We start from the raw sequence: 22,915 nt of genomic DNA, 5'->3' as shown, positions 1-22,915 counted from the left end.
GGACCTATATTTATCTGCACTGATCCTTTTCTTTTTACACAAAGTAACTTTTACAGTCCACTTTAATATTCCTTCTCAATTCACTCTCTCTATTTTTCTCCCCTTAGGCTCCTAATCCTCAGGTTCACTATTTTTTTAATAGGAACTTTGGCGCTCCCACACCACAAACCCCAATGACAATTCCAAAATTGGACAAGTGCAAGCAACAGGTTTCACCTGCTTATCCATGATCCCAAAATGTGTTCTGCTTTTAGAATTTAGTTACCTTCTTAGTTAGCACCTGCTGGCTATTTGGGTGTCTATGATACAGTACCATCCCCTTCTTGTTTCAAAGTTCTAAATCTGTGAATTTCTGTCTTGAACACATTCAATAGCTGAGCTTTCACATCCTCTAAGGTAGAGGATTTCAAAGATTCACCACTATCTGAGCGAAGAAATATCATGTCTCATGTGACTGGCTCCCTCTCCTTGACTTTTTTTGTTGAAATACAAGAACAGCATTTCCTCATCATACAAAATTCTCTAAAAGTTTGCCTATTCCCCAAGCTCCTCACCACTGATGGCCCTGTCTTCTGCTGTCAAGGCCTTAAGCTTTGGAATGCCATCCTCAAACCTCTCCCTTCTCTTTTAAATCTTGCCCCCTTAACTCAAAACATTATGCAAATACTAGATGCTCTAACCCATATGGGTTGATAGGATCTCACATACTTGTATGAACTACTGAGAGTTACAGTATGGCTTCTGACACCATGATTCCAACTTCAAGACGACCGGGGAAGCGCCTGAATGGAAAATCTTTACTTTGATTTCTGTGCAGCTGGCAGTCAAAGATATCAAACAAACTGGAAAAACCTGGTATTTTGCACCTAGTCCAATCACTTCTTTATTGTTTAAAGTGGAGAGAACATATTCAGAGTAGAATAAATATGCTGAATTTATTTCTTTTTCTTCCTCAATCCTTTGGATGTGATTTTACTTGGTTCTTGGGTCGTGGCATTTCTGGGTGTTTGGAGACCATGGCTGGCTGCCCACTCCTCCTGAAGCTGCTGCAATAATTCAGCTGTCAAATGTCCTTGCTGAACCAGCCTGGCACTCAGAGAGTCACCAGCTTTCCCAGGTATTTCTGCTTTATAATCCTCTGCTCTGTAGCCTAAAGTTTTAGACCCTCGAATCCGTCTAGATCCAATGTAGACTTGACCCTTGGAATTCACATCCTCCATGTTTATCCTCTCATTTGTCCATGTTCCTCCATGGACAGAAGCATCTTCAGCTCCTGCAGCAATCGTCGTGGAGATGGAATCCGAAGCACGGATCAGACGAGTGATATTCTTTACTCCAATCTGTATGATGCTGTCCAGCTCGATCTGGATCTCTCGCACAAGACTCACATCTGGGAACATGTCCATGAACCGATAACTGAGACAGGTGAGAGGGAACAGAGGTTAGTACCAATTCTAGATCAAGAAGGAAAATAATTACACTTGAGAGGGGGGAATGATATGGCATAAGGGTCATCACAAGTCACCAGATTGAACTGAAGAACCAAAAACGAAACACACAAGACTGAAAGTGCACTTTAGACTGCCAAACAATCAAAGGGAAATAGAAGGGCAAATATAGAAGCAAATCTCTGAAATGCAACAACTGGACTACGTTAATATTAACTGGGATAGCATTAGTATGAATGTTATGGAGGGATGTGAATTCTTTGCTCATGAGAACACATTTTAGCCAATACGTAATGCCATCAACAAATAGGTCTGGATTTAGTTTTAGAGAAAGCAGCTGGGCAACAGGGAAAAGGGTATCAATTTGGGAAGCACTTTTGTGGAACTGGTCACAATTTGGTTTGACTTACAGCGTAGCTATAGAAAAGGATAAACATAAAACAGAAAATACATATCTCAGCTGGACAAAAGCTAATTTTCCTCAGCTGAGATGTGATTTAGCTGTCAACTAGAGACAGGTTCTTGCAAGTTTATCAATGCCAGGTCAGTGGGAGGCACTCAAGGAAGAGATAGGGAGCTATGAGCAAGAGTAGACAATTAAGGCCCTTGAGGCTCCTCTGCTATTTAATACAACCATGCCTGATCTTATGTTGACCTCAATTCCACGTTCTCGCCCACTCTTCATAACCCTTTAGCCCATTACTGACTAAAAATCTCTCTCCTCAAATTTACTCAATGTCTTGGCATCCACCACACTCTGCAACAGTGAATTCCACAGATTCATGACCTTATAAAAACTTACTTCGCGCAGCAGCGGTCTTCTTGTTTGGAGCAGCGGGAGCGCGAGCCAGGGCGCCGACGGGAAGGTAAGGTTTTTTTCCTTTATAAAAACTTACCTCGTGCAGCAGCGGCCTTCTTGTTTGGAGCAGCGGGTGTGTGGAGAGAATGCGAGCCAGGAAGGAACTAATATATTCGGGCATAGGCTAAACTCGAAACACTACACGTGTAGTGTCTCCCACCCATCCTCCTCCTCTAACCAAAAAAAAGACTGTGTGGAGCGTCAGTAAGGTAAAGCAAGGCTTTTTTTCATTCTTCTGGAAATCTAGAGTAGAGGGAATGAAAACTAGGGCAGTTGCACGCTCCTCTTGCAGGATGTGGGAGGTAAGGGTCACTGCTGGCGTCCCCTCTGATTTCACCTGTGAGAAGTGCACCCAACTCCAGCTCCTCACAAACCACGTTAGGGAACTGGAGCTGGAGCTGGATGAACTCTGGATCATTTGGGAGGTTGACAGGAGTTATAAGGAGGTGGTCACACCCAAGGTACAAGGAAAAGGTAGCTGGGTGACTGTCAGGAAGGGGAAAGGGAATAGGCAGACAGTGCAGGGATCCCTTGTGGCCGTTCCCTCAATAATAAGTATACCGTTTTGGATACTGTTGCGGGGTGAGGGACCTACCAGCGGAAGGCCATAGCGGTCAGGTCTCCAGCGCTGAGCCTGGCCCTGTGGCACAGAAGGGAAGGGGAGAGAATAGGAGAGCAATTGTAGTGGGGGATTCAATAGTAAGAGGCACAGACAGGTGGCTCTGTGGATGCGAACGAGGTGAACGGATGGTATGTTGCCTCCCAGGTGCCAGGGTCCGTGATGTCTCAGATCATGTTGTCAAGATCCTTAAGGGGGAGGGTGAGCAACCAGCAGTCATGGTACACATCAGTACCAAAGACATAGATAGAAAAAGGACTGAGAATGTGAAAAATGAGTACAGGGAGTTACGTTGGAAGCTGAAGTCCAGGACAAACAGGGTAGTTATCTCTTGATTACTATCAGTGCCATGTGATAGCGAGGAAAGAAATAGGGAGAGAGTGCATCTAAACACGTGGCTACAGGGCTGGTGTAGGAGGGAGGGCTTCCATTATGTGGATAATTGGAGCACATTCTGGGGAAGGTGGGACCTGTACAGTAAGGACGGGTTGCACCTGAACCGGAAGGGCACAAATATTCTGGGAGGGAGGTTTGCCCGAGCCATAGGGGATGGTTTAAACTAGATTGGCAGGGGGTGGGGAACCGGATTTGTACTTCAGAGGATGAGGTATTCAGCCTTCCAACAGACACAACAGGGAGTGAGGTTGTTAATAAAGAAATGCGGTCAATGGAGCGTAATTGTGGACACAGTTTGAGGTGTGTATACTTCAATGCTAGAAGTGTCAGAAATAAGGCGGATGAACTTAGAGCATGGGTTAGTACTTGGAACTACGATGTTGCGGCCATTACAGAAACTTGGGTAACTCAGGGACAGGAATGATTGTTGGAAGTTCTGGGATTTAGATGCTTTAAAAGAAATAGGGAGGGTGGAAAAAGAGGCAGGGGAGTGGCATTGCTAGTCAGGGTTAGTATAGCAGCTACTGAAAGGCAGTTCGAGAATAACATGTCTACAGAGTCAGTCTGGGTTGAGGTCAGGAAGAAGAAAGGGGCAGTCACTTTGTTGGGGGTGTTTTACAGACCCCCTAATAGTTGCAGGGAAGTGGAGGAGCGGATTGGGAGGCAGATACTGGAAAGGTACAGAAGTCACAGGGTTGTAGTCATCGGTGACTTCAACTTTCCAAATATTGATCGGAAACTTTTCAGTTGTAACAGTTTAGATAGAGCAGATTTTGTCCAGTGTGTTTAGGAAGGATTCCTGACACAGTACGGAGATAGACCAACACGAGGAGAAGCCACTTTGGATTTGGTGCTTGACAATGAACCGGGCCAAGTGTTAGACCTGTTGGCAGGAGAGCATTTTGGCAGTAGTGATCATAACTCTGTTACTTTTACAATAGTCATGGAAAAGGATAGGTACATACAGCAGGGTAAGGTTCATAATTGGGGGAAAGGTAATTACAATTCTGTTAGGCAAGAACTGGGTAACATAAAATGGGAACAGATGCTGTCAGGGAAGAGCACTATTGAAATGTGGAAATTGTTTAAGGAATGCATACTGCGTGTGCTCGATATGTCTGTCCCCAGCAGGCAGGGAAGATGTGGTCGAGTGAGAGAGCCTTAGTTCTCAAGAGAGATCGAACAACTGGTTAAGAGGAAGAAGGATGCTTATATGAGGTTTAGGAAACAAGGAACGGAAAAGGCTCTAGAGGGATACAAGTTATCCAGGAAGGAGCTGAAGAAAGGGCTTAGGAGAACTATAAGGGGGCATGAGAAAACCTTGGCAGAGAGGATCAAGGAAAACTCCAAGGCTTTTTACACAAACGTTAGGAATAAGCGAATGACCAGAGAAAGGGTAAGGCCGATCAAGGATTGTAAAGGGAATTTGTGCACGGAACCTAAAGAGATAGGAGAGGTCCTTAATAAATTCTTTTCTTCGGTATTCACAACTGAGAGGGACCTAGTTGTAGAGGAGGACAGTATGAAACAGGCTGGTAGGCTAGAAGAGGTTGATGTTAGTAACGAAGATGTACTAGGAATTTTGAGGAACTTGAAGACAGATCAGTCCCTCGGGCCTGATGGGATTTATCCAAGGATTCTACGGGAAGTGAGGGAAGAGATCGCAGGGCCTTTGGTGATGATCTTTTCGTCCTCAATGTCCACGGGTATAGTGCCGGAAGATTGGAGAGATGCAAACGTCATTCCCTTGTTCAAAAAAGGGAATAGGGATAACCCTGGAAATTACAGGCCAGTTAGTCTTACGTCAGTGGTGGGCAAATTATTGGAAAGGACTCCGAGAGATGGGATTTATGATCACTTGGAAAGGCACAGTTTGATTCGTGATAGTCAGCATGGATTTGTGAGGGGTACATCATGCGTCACAAACCTTACTGAAATCTTTGAAGAGGTGACCAAACACGTGGATGAAGGTAGAGCAGTGGATGTGGTCTACATAGATTTAAGTAAGGTGTTTGATAAGGTTCCCCATAGTAGGCTCATGCAGAAGGTAAGGAGGCATGGGATAGGGGGAAATGTGGCAGATTGGATTCAGAATTGGCTGACCTTTAGAACACAAAGGGTGGTAGTGCACGAAAAATATTCAACATGGTGCTCAGTTACGAGTGGTGTACCACAAGGATCAGTTTTGATCCTCTTCTATTTGTGATTTTTGTAAACGATTTGGATGAAGGAGTGGAAGGATGGATTAGTAAGTTCGCGGACGATACAAAGGGGGGTCAAGTTGTGGAAAGTGCGGAGGGCTGTTCTAGGTTACAAAGGGACATTGATAGGATGCAGAGCTGGGCTAAGAAGTGGCAGATGGAGTTTAACCGTGAAAAGTGTAAGGTGATTCATTTTGGAAGAACAAACTTGAAAGCAGAATACAGGGTTAATGGAAAGATTCTTGGCAGTGTGGAGGAGCAGAAGGATCTTGGGATTCATGTCCACAGTTCCCTGAAAGCTGCCACCCAGGTGGATAGAGTTGTCAAGAAGGTGTATGGTTTTCATTAATAGAGGGATTGAGTTCAAATGCCGTGAAGTTATGCTCCAGCTATACAAAAGCCTGGTTCGGCCACATCTGGAGTATTGTGTCCAGTTCTAGTCGCCTCATTACAGGAAAGATGTGGAAGCATTGGAAGAGGTGCAGAGGAGATTTACGAGGATGTTGCCTGGAATGGAGGGAAGGTCTTACGAGGAAAGGTTGAGAGAGCTAGGGCTTTTCTCTTTAGAACGACGAAGGATGAGAGGTGACTTGATAGAGGTGTACAAAATGATCAGAGGTATAGATAGAGTGGACAGCCAGAGACTTTTTCCTAGGGTGGAGGTAGCTATTACGAGGGTGCATAGTTTTAAAGTGAGTGGAGGTAGATATCGGGGAGACGTCAAAGGTAGGTTCTTTACTCAGAGAGTGGTCGGGGAATGGAATGCATTGCCGGAGAGGGTAGTGGAGTCGGCCTCGTTAGGGGCATTTAAGCGGCTATTAGATAGGCATATGGATGACAGTATAAGGTACGGGTGGAGGTTAGATAGACCTTAGGATTAGGGTAAAAGTTCGGCACAACATCGTAGGGCGAAGGGCCTGTACTGTGCTGTACTGTTCTATGTTCTATGACCCTTTGACAGAAGTAATGCTTGCACATCCCGGTTTTAAATCTGTTACCTCCTTATCCTAAAATTATGACCTCTTGTCCTCGATTGCTCCACATGAGGAAGCATCCTCATGGGGTGGCCTTAATGTTCAATTAAAATAAAAGGGATCAACAAACAAATCCAGGGGCTCCTGGTGGTCAAGGAGTTCAAAGGAGAGGATAAAGAAAAGAGGAAAGCTTATAGCAGAGGGCCCAATACTCCATAAATCCAGAGGATAAAATGTGAAAATTTAAAGATGTCATAAAGAAAGCAAAGAGAAAGAAAATCATAAATCAAGGAAAACCTGAAGGCTTTTTAAAAATGTAACTACATAAACAGCAAAAGATTAACAATCAGGTCAGGGACTGTAAGGATAAACCACACATCATGGATAGAGGAGTTTAAAATGACTCTTTATAAATATTTTCATCAGTTTTCAGAACAGTGGTTCAACATAGATGAACAAATTCTAAAATACTAGATTAAATAAACATAATGAGAGAGGAAGTATTAAGGGGTTAAATGACTTTATGAAAGCTGTAAATCTTCATTTAAGAAGGGTCAATAGTTGTGAAGCTGGAAAAGAACAGCAGATCAGACAATGTCTAAACAGCAGGAAAGTCAATGTTTTGGGCTGAAACCCTTTGTTATACTGGGGAGGGGGAGGGGTGTCCAGAAGTAAATAGAGGGGGCCGGGGGCGTAGGGCTGGTGGGATGGTGATAGGTGAATGCAGGTAGGTAGGGGGTTATTGTGATTAGTCAGTGGGAAGGTTGGAGTGGATAGGCGAGTCAGAAGATGGACAGGTTGGGGTTGGAGAGGTTTTGAAGTTGGTGAAGTCAATAGTCAGGTCATTGGGCTGTAAGCTCCCAAGGGAAATAGCAGGTTCCTCCAGTTTATGTTTGGCCTCACTCTTGATAGTGGAGAAAGCCAAGGATGGACATGTCACCGGGGGAGTTAAAGCATAAAAGAAATTGCTGCAATGATCTGACCACAAGACAGCAAGCCCAAACCCATCAGCAACATAGGGCAATCTGTTGAACTCATTTACACCCTCTAGAAGTGTAATTTGCAAGGGACCTGTTCTTTGCAAACAGAAGTAAAATGTTGAATCCCTAACCAGGAACTTGGGGAGTCTATAATTCCCTGTTGCTTTCTCCATAGCAATGCCTCAGCTAGAGCTGATTTACCAAACAAACAACTTGCTTTTTCCTGTAGTATAAATTATTATGATGGTTTGAAATTTGGCATTCACATGTTTGGATGAATGCAAATCAAAAAAACTGTCAATGAGTCGCTTCAGCAACATTTAACATCTGTTCTACCAAGTGACAGGTGTAGTATATTTGGGTTTTCAAAAGATATGATACTTTACATTAAACGACAATATCACGGACCAAGAGCTGGGAAGTGGGATTAGGTTGGACAGGATAGGATTTACAGATGTGTGATCTATCTGTAAATTTCTATAATTCATATTTTAATTTGAACCAGGAATCAGAGCCAATCCAGAGCAGGAATAGAAAGAGACTAGAACCAATCAAGATACTGTTTAAAAATCTCAGTTTTGGGTTTGCTAGACGAAACCAGCTTTACCAAGTATCAGAGTTGAAAGACATTCCCAAATAGTGGATCCAGGCTCCTTAACTCACCTTAACCATAAGTACAGATCCAATACATCATGCACAGCCTCCAAGTGTACAAGGTCTTTGATATTTTTCGGTGGTACCAATGGCCAGTTAATGTGTCGACATAACCACTCAAACGTCAGTGGCTCATTCCTGCTGAACTGTCTGGCAAACTAGAGAATTCAAACAGACTCCAAGTTAAGAAAGAAGAAAAATCAGATTGCAAATGTCAAATCAACAGATCAATGATGTATTGTTATCCACAATAGCAAATTTTGTGGCTATCACAAAATTGATTAGCTAGCAACCCTGATCATCAGGGATCACAAGCTATTTTAGGAGACCATAGCAAAGTCCAAAATATTTACTTAGATGATCAAAATAGTTGTTTTCCTTCAAATTGTTTCATTGCATGAACTTATCTAGTCAAGCTACAACTCATTAACCACACCTTCCAGAGTACGTATTAATTCAGAGGGGGGGGAGGGGCAGAGAGAGAGAGAGGGGGGCAGGCCGAAGGGGGCCCCAGAGGGCACGTGGGGCCAGAGAGAGTGTGAGAGAGCGCAAGACGAGTACTGAGGATAGGCCTCGCCGGAGGACACCCAGTGGCCAATTCTCCACTGGAATAACCTCACAGGGGCCAAATCAGTTAAGGAACCAGCTACCATGCTGGAGTACCTACACCAAGGCTAAGTCAAATCAATGCAGGAACCACAAATAGAGCAGACTCAGGGCAGAGTGCAGTTTTCCAAGACAGCAGTCTTCACCACACCGATAGAAGACAGATTAGAAAGATAGGAGGAACACTGAGGGAAGTATTCCCTAAGACCCCAGTCCTGTTTGTCCTCTGGTATCAGTGAATCATTCCCAATTGTCACAGTAGTATATTTTCTTTTTCTAACTAATACATCATATCTAAACTACTGCTTCTTAAGCTCAATGAGTTATCAGAAAATTGTAATGAATAGTTGACTGCCTAACTGTGATCATTAACTCCTAAGACAACAGTACTTTAACGAAAATAATCTGACTTCTGCATGCCTGGACAACTGCCAACACTTTCAATGCAGTGTAAGAATGGTATTGCCACTGGATTAGTGTAGAGACTCCATTTCAGTGAATTGTTATTCCAGAAAAATATAGCCCACCTCTCGCTGCTCATCCAGAAGGCAGAGTTTTCAAATTCTGCAGCAGAGTTCGCAAATGTGCTGCACTATTAGAGGTGTCGTCTTGTGATGGTAAAGTCTAACTGAAGTTTAGTCTATTTTCTCCAAGAATGAAAAAAAGATTGTACTCTCCTGATCAAAGGATAGCAGAGGAATTTTTTTTGGTATTTAGCTAATCTTTATACCTCAAATCACTAAATTTTCCAACTGTCATTTTGCTATTTATTAAAGACTGCTGCGTGCACATTGCATGTGCCACATTACAACATCATCTCACTTGCAACATGTACTCCACTGGCAATAAAGCATCTTGAGACATCTTGAACTCGGAAAATGAGCTAAGTAAATCCAAGTTCTTTGTATCAAACTGTAACAGTTAAGGTATGGAGGAGGGGAAGAAACAGTCTTGTTAGAATATGACTGACAGATGAGTAAAATACCTTTAGAAAGGAGGTGCAGACAAAGGGATGCTTCCTATTGATTGGTGCAGTGCAGAAGACATATCGCACACGGAGATTCAGTGGGATATGCTGAATCATATCAGCCAGAAACTTGAAATCGTCAATGTTGCACACAAAGTATAGTCCATCGACTTGTGAGAGGCTCACAAATATGTCCTGCATTCAGAGGAAAGGTTCAGAAAATGTAGAGGAATGTTGATTTAGCTTTAAATCTGGAGAAAAGTGACTAGTCAATAAAGTGTTTTCACAAAGAAATTTCACAATAAGCAGTGGCTCTGAGCGAAAAACTTACGATTAAGTTTGACAGGGTGGCATCTGGCAGCTGGTAGGCAAACATCTCTATCTGGTCTGCTGTGGGATGCAATCCTGCTGCCTTAAAAAAAGTTCTAATTGGTTAATAAATAAATAAATACCTTTCTCAAATGTTGACTTCTTACTCCTTTGAACACACTCCTTCCACCTTCCAAAAGCAGGCGTTATTGAATGATCATAGAATCCCTACAGCGTGGAAGCAAGCCATTTGGCCAATCAAGTCCATACTGACCCTCTGAAGAGCATCCCACCCAGACCTACCCCCCGCTACCCTATCCCTGTAACCCTGCATTTTCCATGGCTAATCCACCTAACCCGCACATCCCTGGACACTGTGGGCAATTTAGCATGGCCAATTCACCTAACCTGCATGTCTTTGGACTGTGGGAGGAAACTGAAGCATCCGGAGGAAACCCACACAGACAGGGAGAATCTGTAAACTCCACACACAAGGCCGGAATCGTTCGTTTGTTGGATGTCAGGCATATTCTTCAATAGGCCATCTTCTTACAGTGAGTGGACACTGCCACGTAACCCAGAGATTGGCAGGTGGAAGTTGAATCAAGCACAGTCATTAAACAAAAAAAAAAAAATCGGTGCAAAAATGTTTTAAATAAGATTTGTGCGTGTGTGTACTTTTCTCACCCTGAAGCTGCACAGCTTTTATTCCTTTGCAAATGTTACGTTTTGGTCTCTGGTTTGGGTGTAAGAGGTCAGTAAATGGAAACTGAAGAGTAACTATGTGCAATCCAGACTCTCAATTTTCATGCCTCCAAATTTATTAAAGAATACAGAAGTTACCCAACAACGAAACACGTTGCCCCAGGGTCTGTCTGTCTCTTCTGTTTAAACTCTTCCTGCTGTCTCTACACTTCACCTGATGAAGCAGCTTGTGATTTCAAATAAACCTGTTAGACTATAACCTGGTGTCGTTTGATTTCTGAATTTGTCCATCCAGTCCAACATTGGCACCTCCATGTCAATGCTGCGTCTATTGACCAGCATCATACAAGAAGAGGAAACAGAAGCGGCACGCCAAGCCTATTCAATACGATTGTGGTTGAGCTTGGGCTTCAACTCAACTTTCGTGCTTGCTCACCATTTTCAACGAATCCCTGGGAGATCAAATGTCTGCCTACCTGAACCTTAACATGATCACCGATGGAGTATCCACAGAATCGAAGCACTTTTATGGCTCAGAGGCCATTCAGCCAATTGTGCCTGCATCTAATAAATTCCTTCTGTACTCTCTCCAAAGCTTTCACATTTTCCCATAATGAGGCATCCAAAATTGTAGACAATACCCCAGCTGAGGTCTAACAAGTGTCCTGTACAAGTTCAATATCACTTTGCTCTTGTACTCAATGCTCCTATTAATAAAGTCAAGAACACTGTATGCTTTATTTACTGTTCTCTTCATGAGACCTGCCATCGTCTATGATCTGTGTACATACACACCAAAGTTCCTGCACCCCATTTAGAACTGTAGCCCTTATTTCATATCATTGTTCAATATTCTTCCAACCCAAATACATCACCTGATGCTTGAACTCTACATTGAGCCTCATCTGCCATCAATCCGCCCACTCCACCAACTTGCCTGTGTCCTTTTGGAATTCCACAGTATCCTCTCCACAGTTTAAATTCTTTCACATTTACTGTCTTCTAAACTTAAATTGTTCCCTATGCACCAATATCCAGATCACCTATTATATGTTAGGAAAAGCAAGGGTCCCAACACTAACCCCATGGGGATCTCCACTAAACCTTCTCCCAGCACGAAAATATCTGTTTGACCATTACATGCTATTTTCTATCATGCAACCAATTTTGTATCCATGTTTACACTGTCCCTTTTACACTGTGACCGAGAAATTTTCATCAAGTCTGTTGCGAAACACTATCAAATGCCTTCTAGAAATCCATGTATACCATATTAAAAGCACTACACTCATCAAAACTTTCTGTTACCTCTTCAAAAAACTCCAGCCAGGTGGTTAAACACTATTTCCCCTTTAGAAATCCAAGCTGACTCTTTTTAATCAACCCAGCTTTTTCCATGAGATGACTGATTCTATCTGAAATAATTTTTTCAAATGTTTCCCCATAGGGAAGTTAAATTGACTGGTCTGTATTTGCTAGTATCATCCTTACCTTTTTTGACCAAGGCCATAATGTTGGCAATTCTCCAGGCTGTTGGCACCCTCCCACCACCGCACCACCATATCATCACACGCGCCCTCCCCAAATAAAAACAACCCAACCGCCAGATTACAAGGAAGACTGGAATAATATGGCCATTTTACCCAGATTTCTGTGTAACATTCAGATGCCTTTGCGTGGAGTAATTTTCACTCACACCTTATCCTGAGATGTTGTCCCTGTTCAACCAGCAGAAGTAATCTCTATGCAGACCCTGTCAAATCACTTCAGAATCTTTTATTAATGAGATCATCTCTCGTTCTTCTAAACTCCAGAAAATAGGAAATATAGGAACAGGAGACCATTCAGCCTATCGAGTTTACCATGCTATTCAATGCAATCAAACACTTCAATGCCCTTTACCCACACTGCCTCCATGCCATTGGTAATGAAAATATAAACACAATTTGCTGAGCCTCTCATCTTGGGACAACGCCCTCACCCAGGGACCAATTTCATGATCGTTCACTGTACTGCCTCCAGTAAATGTGGTGACCAAAAATGCAGTACTCCAGATGTGGTCTCACCAAAACCCTGTACAATTATAGCAAAACGTCTTTATTTCTCACTCCAGTCCCCTTGCAATAAGAACCAACATGTCTTCATAATTGCTTGCAGTGATTCTAACTACATGGAATAATCTTGTCTATTAATCATTTACATGGCACTTATGGAAATCCAGAGCAGTCTGAGACAAGGGGATTATTCGAAGATACATGGAAATCTAGACATATTGTATCTACTGATTACTCTTTGTCCAGCCTACAAGTTACATCCTCTAAAAACTTAAATTGGCCAAACAGCTTTTCCCTTTTGTAAAAGCATGTTGACTTGCTCTCATCAAACAATGCTGTTCAAAGTACATTGCTAATACTTCCTTAATAATAGATTCCAGTGACAGATATCAGGTTAACTCGTCTGCAGTTTCCAATTGTCTTTCTCTCCTTTCTTTAAAAGCCGTGGTACATTTGTTAGCTTCCAATCTAATTTAGCTGTTCCTGAATCAAACTATCCCTGCAGCAAGGTCTTTCAGAACCCTAGGACATCAGGTCCTGGGGATTGTTTGGATTTTAATCTCTTCAGCTTCTCTACTGATGTTATTTTCCTTGGTATTCTCATTCTTTTTAATGCTTAGGTTACCATCTATTTGTAGTATGCAGTTTGTGCATTCTACTCTGAAGACAGATACAAAGTATTTGTTTAATGCCTCTCATTTCTTCACTCCTCACAACCATTTCTCCTGTCTTTGTATCTTACGGACTAACATTTGCTTTGGCTTCCTTTTATATACTTACAAATGCACTTACAACTTGTTTTTATATTTTTGGCTAGTTTGCTAATTTTCCCTTATTTAAGAACTTTTTGGAGTATTGGTTTTTAAAACATTCCCAACTCTCAGACTTGCTACTGTTCTTTGCAACACTCTAAAACTCATCTATTTACTATCCTTGATGTCTTGAATGAGCCATGGATAGTTTTTGCTGAATTTTTGTATTTTAGTGGAATATATTTTTGTTGAACACTTTGAATTCTTTAAATATTCCCCATGGTTTATTTGCCACCATAGCTTTTAGCCTATTAACCCAATCAATCTGTCAGTAATCCCCTCATACCTATGTAATTGACTTTTAAGTTTAAGACTCTCACTTGTGATAGGAGTATGTCACTGAAAAACTTAAGGAGGAATTCAATGATATCATGCTCACTCTTTCCTTGCTGATCTTTCATTTTGACATTACTCTTTACATAATACAAGATCTCAGGAAGTCTCATCCCAAGTCAACTCCACAATGCATTGCTCAGAGAAACTGTCAAGAAACTGTTCAACAAACTCAGTTTCGAAATCCTCTTGCCAATTTGAATCTCCCAGTTTAGAAGAATTATTACACTGCCTTTGCTTTAAGCGCAAATAATTTATTATTGAATGCTCTGTCCAACCGTACAGCTGTTACTAGGAAGCCTATAAACCAATCCCATCAGTGTTCTCACTACTGCCTTTAACTCGCCCGTTATTATCAAGGCGGCCCCTCCTTCTTTGCCAATCTGAGATTTTAACATATAGCGCGCTCCGGAATATTTTATTTTCTCAATCTTTGTTTTTTTGTAACCAAGTCACTGTCATATAATTAAATCTACATTTTTAACTGTATGTGGGATACTAGTTAATCTATATTATTGTGGATACTTTGAACATTCAAATAAAGTTCCCTGAATTTCATTATTTACAATAATCATTGACATTTTTTAAAGTAATTAATTTAGGCGATGTGGGCTTCGCTGGTTGGGCCATTATTTATTGCCCATCCCTATTGTAAAATAGATGGTTGTGGTGAGCTGCCTTCTCGAACTGTTGCAGTCCACTTGTTGCAAGTAAAGTGACAGTATTATCAGGGAGGAAATTCCAAGATTCTGGTTAAATAATGGTAATGGACACTGTCAGCATATTTCCAAGTCAGGCTAGTGTCTGGCTTGGAGAGGAACCTGCAACTGGTGTTCCTATGTTTCTGCTGCTCTTGTCTACTGTGGGAGTATTCTGTTACACTCCTGACTTGTGTTGAATGTACACAAGTTTGGGAGTCACGGAGGTGAGTTACTCACCAAGTATTCCCAGCCTTTGCCTTGCTGTTGTAAGCCACAGTATTTATATGACTAGTCCAGCGCAAATTCTTGTCAATGTTAGCCCACAGGATGGTGATAGTGGGGGGCCTTGCCCTGCTTCCTCAGTACGCTCACCTCAATAGGTTCGACGGTCTTACTCAGGATTTCTTGCAGCACAGGAAGGTCATCCCGATTCATTGTAGTAACTTCCCCTTCTTTAAAAGCTGAGCGGAATCTGCCAGCTCTGCCAGCAATCTGTAGGGCCTGTGACGTGGTTATCCGGTCCATTTCTTTCTCTCCTTTCTCATTGATATTTGGTTTCACGAGGGAATTGAAAATGATGCGTTTTATGCTCCTGAACAAGAGAGAAACATTGTTCTTATAGATTATTAGATGGTAGAATCAGGCTTCAATTAGAGTTTGTTCCTAGCTGCCCTGTGATCCATGGAGGGAGGCAATTTCACAGTATCAGGCACCCTCTAGTGGAGATGACAATGAGTACAACTAAATGAGTAAAGTCCCTGGCCCTTACTGAACTCCACTATGATCAGTTGCCACTGTCTCTCAGTCTACACAGACTCACTCATAATGAATGGCGCACTGGTTGGACTTTGATTCTCTGAAGACGAAGAGGGAACAACCAGGCACATAATCTGTGAAATGTACCTCAGCAGAGAAGAGAAAACAGCAACAGGTTCAATGGTTTACTCACAGATTCAAACCCATTCCAATGGCATCAGTAGCGACCATGATCTTACAGGGATCGTCAGGGTCATTGAATTTTTTTGCTTGAGCCAGTTTTGTTCCTAAGGTCAAGAATAAAGACACCTTCAGTAAACTGAACCAGACGGTTGAGAACACTCAATGTAAATGTATATAGACATACAGTAAATGGTAAGGTCCTGAGGAGCATTGTGGAACAGAGGGCCCTAGGAGTACAAGTACATAGTTCGTTGAAAGCAGTGTCACAGGTGGACAGGGTGATGAAGAAGGCATTTAGCATGCTGGTCTTCATCGGTCGAGGCACTGAGTATAGGAGTTGGGACGTTATGTTACAGTTGTATAAGTCGTTGGAGTACTGTGTACAGTTTTGGTCATCCTGTTAAAGGAAAGACACAGTTAAACTGGAAAGTGTGCAAAGAAAATTTACGAGGACGTTGCCAGGGCTATCAGGCCTGAGTTATAGGGAGAGGTTGGCCCGGATAGGACTTTATTCCTTGGAATGTAGGAGAATGAGGGATGACCTTATTGAGGTGTATAAAATCATGAGGGGCATAGATAGGATGAATGCATATAGTTTTTTTTCCCCAGGAATGGGGAATTGAAAACTAGAGGGCATAGGTTTAAGAAGGGCCTGAGGGGCAACTTCTTCACGCAGAGAGTGATGCGTATATGGAATGGGCTGCTGGAGAAAATGATTGAGGCAGGTACAATAGCAACATTTAAAAAACATTTGGATAGGTACATGGATGAGCAGGTATTAGTGGGGTACAGACCAAATGCAGGCAGTTGGAACTAGCTGAGTAGGCACCATGGTCAGCATGGACCAGTTTGGGCCAAAGGGCCTGTTTCCATGCTGTATTACTCTATGACTCTATAACAACACAGACACCAGCACCATGTGTCGCCAGCTGCTGCAATGTGTCCTGAGAGTTCTGTTTATGGTCTGGTGATCGAGCTGCAATCCACTGCCACGTCCACTCATTTTGAAACTTCTGTGTGGAAGCGAGAAAATGTGACTGAGACACAATTTTTGCAGGGTCTACACTGAAAACTTTCTTACAAGTGGAAGGAGAGATTTTTGTACTGTTCTATTCAACAGTGATTTCTATGTGGAAATTGCCAATCACATGAGGGGAAACAGTGACAATGAAATGAGTGTCTCACTCTGAGTCAGGGTGCTACACTGTTAGAGGTTGGCTTTTCACCCAAATACCAGTTAGGATTATGGGTGGAAGGGGGGTTTGAGAGCAACACAACCAAAATCAAACAGTATGCAAAGGCTGGGTAATGAGTAGATGCAACACATCATTGGGGTTTCAAGAGGAAGAGCCTGATCATGCATTTCACACAGACATGCTTTCTCCCAGTGACCAGTACTTGCAGACTGAAACGTGCTAACTGATTCTTGACTCTAGGTTGGAAAGACAGTTTGAACAGAGCAATAACAGCAGGACAAAGAAGCAACCTTACACTTTGCCCAACACAGACAATCCCTCATCATGATAAATAGATAGAACTGTAGCTCCTCTCAATAATATTAAAAAAATCTCTTGTACAGAAAATTGCTGCAGAGAGGCATGTTGCCAAACTATTTCATTTTGCACTCATTAGGGCAAACAAGGACACCAAATTTCGAACCATCATAACCAATTGTACAACAAACAGTTGCTGTTTGATTGGCAAGTTGACTCTGATTAGCCATTGTTAATGCTAACGGCTACACAAAGAACTGATTTAAGATAATCAGTCAAGGTCAGAAGGTGGTTCTTCAACACTTTATAGAAATGACACACACATACACTTTTTGCAAACAAAAGGAATAAGTTCAAGTCTTGCGCCTTTATTGAATTACCCAGGATTTGAGGAACCTTTAGTGCCCTGCTGGTTTCTCCAAGGGCATCTGCCTATCAAATGGACACATAGAAGCAATGGCTCTTACAACTCAAGATTTCCACCTTCCTGCAATAACCTCTCTTATTGATGTACATCATTTTTAAATGTTCATAACAAACAGACACAGAAACTAGGAACAAGAGTAGGCCATTCAGCCCTTCGAAGTTTTCCTCCATTCAACGTGATCATGGCTGATCCTCTATCTCAATGCCATGTTCCCACTTTCTCCTCATGATGCCTTTAAGGTCTGAAATTTTACCTATCGCTTTCTTAAATGTATTCAGTGACTTGGCCTCCATATCCTTTGTGATAGAGAATTCCACACGTTCACTACGTTTTGAGTGAAAAAAATCTTTCCTCACCTCAGTCCTAAATGGTCTACGCGAATCCAGAGACCCCATCCCTGATTCCAGACTCCGCAATATGAGAAAACATTCTGCCTACATCAAGTCTGTGGAGCCCTGTTAGAATCCTATCCATTTCAATCAGATCCCCTGGCATTCTTCTAAATTCTGGTAAATACAGGCCCAGTCGAACCATTTTCTCCTCATACAACAGTCCCGCCATTCCCAGCATCAGCAGAGTGAATCTCTACTGCACTCCGTCCATGGCAAGTGTATCCCTTCTTAAAAGTCTCATCAAGGTCCTGTATAACTGCAGCAGACATTCATACTTTGGAACTCAAATCCAATGAAAGCTAATATTCCATTTGCCTTCCTAATTATTTGCAGCATCTGCCTGTCTACTTTTATTGGCTGGTGTATAGGACACCCAGGTCCATTTGTACATCCACATTTTCCAATATATCGCCATTTAAATAACACTTTTTCTTTCTGGTTTCACAGCGAAGTACATAACTTTACATGTATCTATATTCTGCTGCACCTGGCATGTGTTTGCCCACTCACTCAACTTGTCTAGATCACCACGAAGCCTCCTTGCAACGTGGAAATGTTGCATTTGGTTCCCTCATCCAGATCATTAATATCTACTGTGAATAGCCAAGGTCCAATCGCTAATCCTTGAGGTACCCCGCCAATCATGGCCTGCAAGTTGGGAAAACAACTCATTTATTCCTACAAAAACAGAAATTGCTGGAGAAACTCAGCCAGTCTGGCAGCATCTGTGAAGAGAAAGCACAGCTAATATTTCTAGACCAGTGTACATTCTGAAGAAGGGTCATTGGATTTGAAACATAAAAACTCTGCTTTCTCTGTTTTTGTTTCAGATTTCCAACATCCGCAATATTTTATTTTACTATTCTGACTCTACTATCTGTCAGCCAATTCTTGATCCATGCCAACATATAACCCCTATCCTGTTTGCTTTAATTTTCTGTTTTCAGTTTTATAAATTACTAATGACATAGATAAATGCTTGAAAAGGAAACTAAATGCAAGTATGAAGAACAGTCCAAGTACTGACTGCTGCAGACTGTCACAGTCACCAATCCTCCTCTTTCCCAATCTCTTCCTTCCGGTCACATCTGAAAGATTTCCCACTTCAATGCCCCAGCTAATCCTTATATCCCTTCTTTATGCTCTCAATCCGAAAATGACCCTCTCAGCATTACTGAGCCACTGCATCCTGAACCCCTCTCATTAGCAATGCTACTTGCCTCCTACCTACCTGCTACCTTGAACTTTGTTTCGTACTATCTTCCTGCGGATTCTGGACTTCAAAGAAAAGCATAAGAATATTATTACACAGTTAAATAAACATAAGCATTACCAAGGCCAATGTTTTACTTTATCAATGAAAACATGATGTAAGATGAAACTGAGAACACAAGTAATCCGCCTGAACACCAAGTGATAAAGAATCTATTTGAGTTCATGGCAGTAATTCAGCATTCCTGAAAAACTGTACTTACACTGAATGAAAACTGTATAATGAGCCTTCATCAGTATTACGGGGGTACGTTACAACTTTGGTCTATGTAAATACTATAAAAGTCTTTGTAATATATTTCTATGCTACCCTATCCTTCATTTACACACATATCCCGCTTGATTGGGCAGTTCCTAGGACCAGATTGACTCCATCCCTCAATTCCATTTCCTCAAGTGCAGCACTGGGGCCAGACACTTACAAGCATTACATGACACTCATCCCATCTTTCCTCATCTAAATCTACAATGCTCTCTACTCTTTTCCCCCCTCATATTTATATGGATTCTTCTGCACAAGAGGAAACATTGTCTCTGTATCTGTTCTGTCAAATACTTTCATGATTTAACAAGTGGTATGTCCCCCTCAATCATTTTTTTTTTGACTGTCATCCCCCAAAGACTAAGGAATGAGGGACTGAATCTGTCAGTCCATTTTCATTACATACACCTAGGCACTACTGGCAACAACTTTGCAAATCTTCCTTGTGCCTTCTTCAGCAACTCATTATCCTTTCAATGATTGTGACCAGAACTGTAAGCATTATTTCAAGTGCACTCGAACCAAGGTTCAACATACGTTTGATGCAAGCTCTCCATTTTTTAAATTCTATCCCTCTAGAAGTATATCCTAGTTTTTGGTTTAGTAGTTTTTGGTTTTATTGCCTTGTTAACCTCTGGTACAACATTGGTACTCAGGAGTTACCTTTCTTCCTTTGCCATATCTGGTATTTTCACCTTCCAAGTAAAGAATGACCACCTTGTTCTTCCAATTAAAATATTCACATCAAAGGTAGTACTTCATTCACTACTTATGTGCCCATTCTGAATTTATTAATTTTCTCCTGGACGAAATACGGCAACACAGAGGACCAGAAGGACCTTGGTTTGAATGTCTACCGGTCTCCTATGGTATCAGGGCAGGTGGTTAAAATGGTTAAGAAGGCATATGGTATATTAGCCTTTATTATGCGAGGCATAGATTTTAAGAGCAGGGAGGTTTTGCTGGAACTATATAAAACGTTGGTTAGGCCACAGCTAGTGTGTAATTCTGTAATCCACATTATAGGAAGGAAGAGACTGCACTGGGCAGGGTACAGACAGATTTATCAGGATGTTGCCTGGACTGGACAGTTTTAGCTACAAAGAGAGACTGGACAGACTGGGGCAGTTTTCTTTAGTGGAGAGGAGATTGAGAGGGGATATGATTGAGATGTTTCAAATAATGAGGGGCATAAATGGGGTAAACAGGTAAAAAAAACTTTTCCCCTTGATGGAAGGGGACATAGACTTAAAGAAAGAGGCAAAAGGTTTAGCGGAGATGGGAGGGAACATTTTTTCCACCTAGAGGTTGTGGGAATCTGGAACTCACTGCCTGTATGGGTATGGAGACAGAAATTTTCTTAAAATTTAAGATGTATTTAGATGTGCACTTGCAAGGCATACAAAATAAGTACTGGGATTAGAATAATTAGGTGCTTGTTTTTGACCAGTGTGGACACAACTGGCTGAAGGGTCTTTTTCCATGATGTACATCGCCATGACTTTTGCTAATATTTATTCTATTATGGGAGTTTGCTGCGCTGAATGGAATGTTGTATTTCCTACATTACAATGTTTCAAAATTGCAGTCATGACATTTGTTATGAATGCCAAGTTATTCTAATGAGCAAACAGAGACCATCACATATTCAGGCGGATGAGAAATGGGCAGCAACGCATCAAGTTGTATTACCAGTAGGTTACAGAAAGGTGGTATTGCGGGTAGCACATGAATTACTAGTAGGTAGTCATTTGGGGAGTAAGGATAACTCAAGCCAAAAGACAAAAACATTTTTATTGGCCTGGAGTGCATAAGGTTGTGGTTAAATTTTGCCAGACACGTCACAAATGTCAGGTAATTCGAAGACCTCCGGTAATGATAAAACCAGCACCCTTAATACCCATTCCTGCATTTGAGGAACTTTGTACAAGAGACTTATTTGATTGCATAGGACCCCTCCCTAAAACAAAAAGCGGGAATCAGTATTTAATGACCATAATGGATATGTCTACTAGATTTCCAGAGGCCATTCCATTATGCAGTATCACGGAAGACAGGATTGTAGAAGAGTTACTCAATTTCTTTTTCTAGACATGGACTACTCACAGAGATACAATTGGATCAAGGATCAAATTTTACATCAGAATTATTCTGGTGAATATGGATAGCTTAGAAATTAATAAAAAAAACAAATCAACTGGGCAGGGAACATTAAAACTGTGGCATCAAACTTTGAAGACCATGTTTAGGGCTTATAGTCAAGACAATCCAGAGGACTTGGATAAAGGAATTCCATTTGTACATTTTTGCAGTTAGCGATGCACCTGATGAATCAACTAAATTCAGTCTATTTGAATTAGTTTTTTAGACATGAGGTGAGAGGATTATTGACATTAATTAAGAAGAAATTGGTGAGTCAGAGTTCAGAGACCACACATTTGGACTGTGGTGTCAAATTTTAGGCAAAAATTAAGTAAAGGGGGTGAGTTGGCCTGACAGCATTTGAAAGCAGCACAGCATGTGATAAAACAGGAAGCAGACAAGAAATCAAAAATTTGTAATTTTGCTAGTGGAGATGAATTGTTAGTGTTACCACCAGTGGTTAAGCGAACCTTTAAAGGCAAGGTTTAGTGGGCCTTATCAAATCAAAAGGAAATTGAGTGAGTTGAACTATTTGATAAGAACGCCAGATAGAAAGAAATCACTGATTGTGCGTTGTGAGTATGCTGAAAAGGTATTTTGATAGGGAAGGAAAGCAAAAGGAGAATGTGTTACTGGTTACAACACAAAGTGAAGAACTGAGTTCAGAGGATTGTAAATTGGACATTCCTCAATGTAAATTGAACAATGAGAAGTTCTAAAAAAATTGGAATAAATTATTGAGTTACCTTCCAGGGGAAAACCAATATGGCCTGAGAGTTACTACAATCATATGGAGAGATATGTGGGAATAACCTGGGTAGTACTAATTTGATTATGCATGATGTAGAAATAGGAAATGCTGTTCCAATTAAGCAACATTCTTACAGACATGTAAAATTGGAAGATGTTCAAAAAGAGATTGAAAGCATGCTTGAAGAAAATATAATCAAAGTGAGTAGCAGCAAATGGAGCTCACCCATACTTATGGTACCAAAACCAGACGGTACCCAATGACTATGTATGGACTATCATAAAGTCAGTGCAGTTACAAAATCTGATTCATATCTTATTCTGTGTTTGGAAGACTGTATTGAGAAGGTGGGACAAACAAGTTACATTTCAAAGTTGGACTTACTTCAAGGACACTGACAGGTACCTTCATCCAAAAGACTGAAGCAAATTTTGGCTGTTGTGATGCCAAATGGACTGCACCAGTTTGAAGTCATGCCATTTGGCATAAAACATGCGCTGGCCACATTTTAAACACTAACCAATAAAGCCATTTCAGGATTACCCAATTGTGGTGTATATTGACAATCTAGTGATTTTTTGTGCCACATGTGGAAGGAACATTTGGAGCATCTATTGGA

At 41.5% G+C, this 22,915-nt stretch overlaps 1 protein-coding gene across 3 annotated transcripts in view; it reads right to left on the bottom strand.

The window, feature by feature from the left end:
- Positions 1-856: 856 nt before the first annotated feature.
- supv3l1 (SUV3-like helicase) overlaps positions 857-22,915 on the bottom strand; it is a 53,516-nt gene continuing 31,457 nt past the window's right edge. For 2 of the 3 annotated variants that reach the window (XM_048608738.1, XM_048608740.1), the window contains 6 exons: positions 15,568-15,661; positions 14,991-15,210; positions 10,036-10,116; positions 9,723-9,899; positions 8,141-8,289; positions 857-1,416 (listed from right to left, as the gene is read on the bottom strand). In XM_048608738.1, the coding sequence (XP_048464695.1) occupies positions 936-1,416; positions 8,141-8,289; positions 9,723-9,899; positions 10,036-10,116; positions 14,991-15,210; positions 15,568-15,661 (1,202 nt within the window). In that variant the 3' untranslated portion in view covers positions 857-935. The remainder of the gene's footprint in view (positions 1,417-8,140; positions 8,290-9,722; positions 9,900-10,035; positions 10,117-14,990; positions 15,211-15,567; positions 15,662-22,915) is intronic. The other variant, XM_048608739.1, reaches the window with a different exon arrangement.

Source organism: Rhincodon typus, chromosome 20 (assembly GCF_021869965.1).
Source record: "Rhincodon typus isolate 14 chromosome 20, sRhiTyp1.1, whole genome shotgun sequence".
NCBI lineage: Eukaryota > Metazoa > Chordata > Chondrichthyes > Orectolobiformes > Rhincodontidae > Rhincodon > Rhincodon typus.
This window is presented reverse-complemented; position numbering and strand designations above follow the sequence as displayed.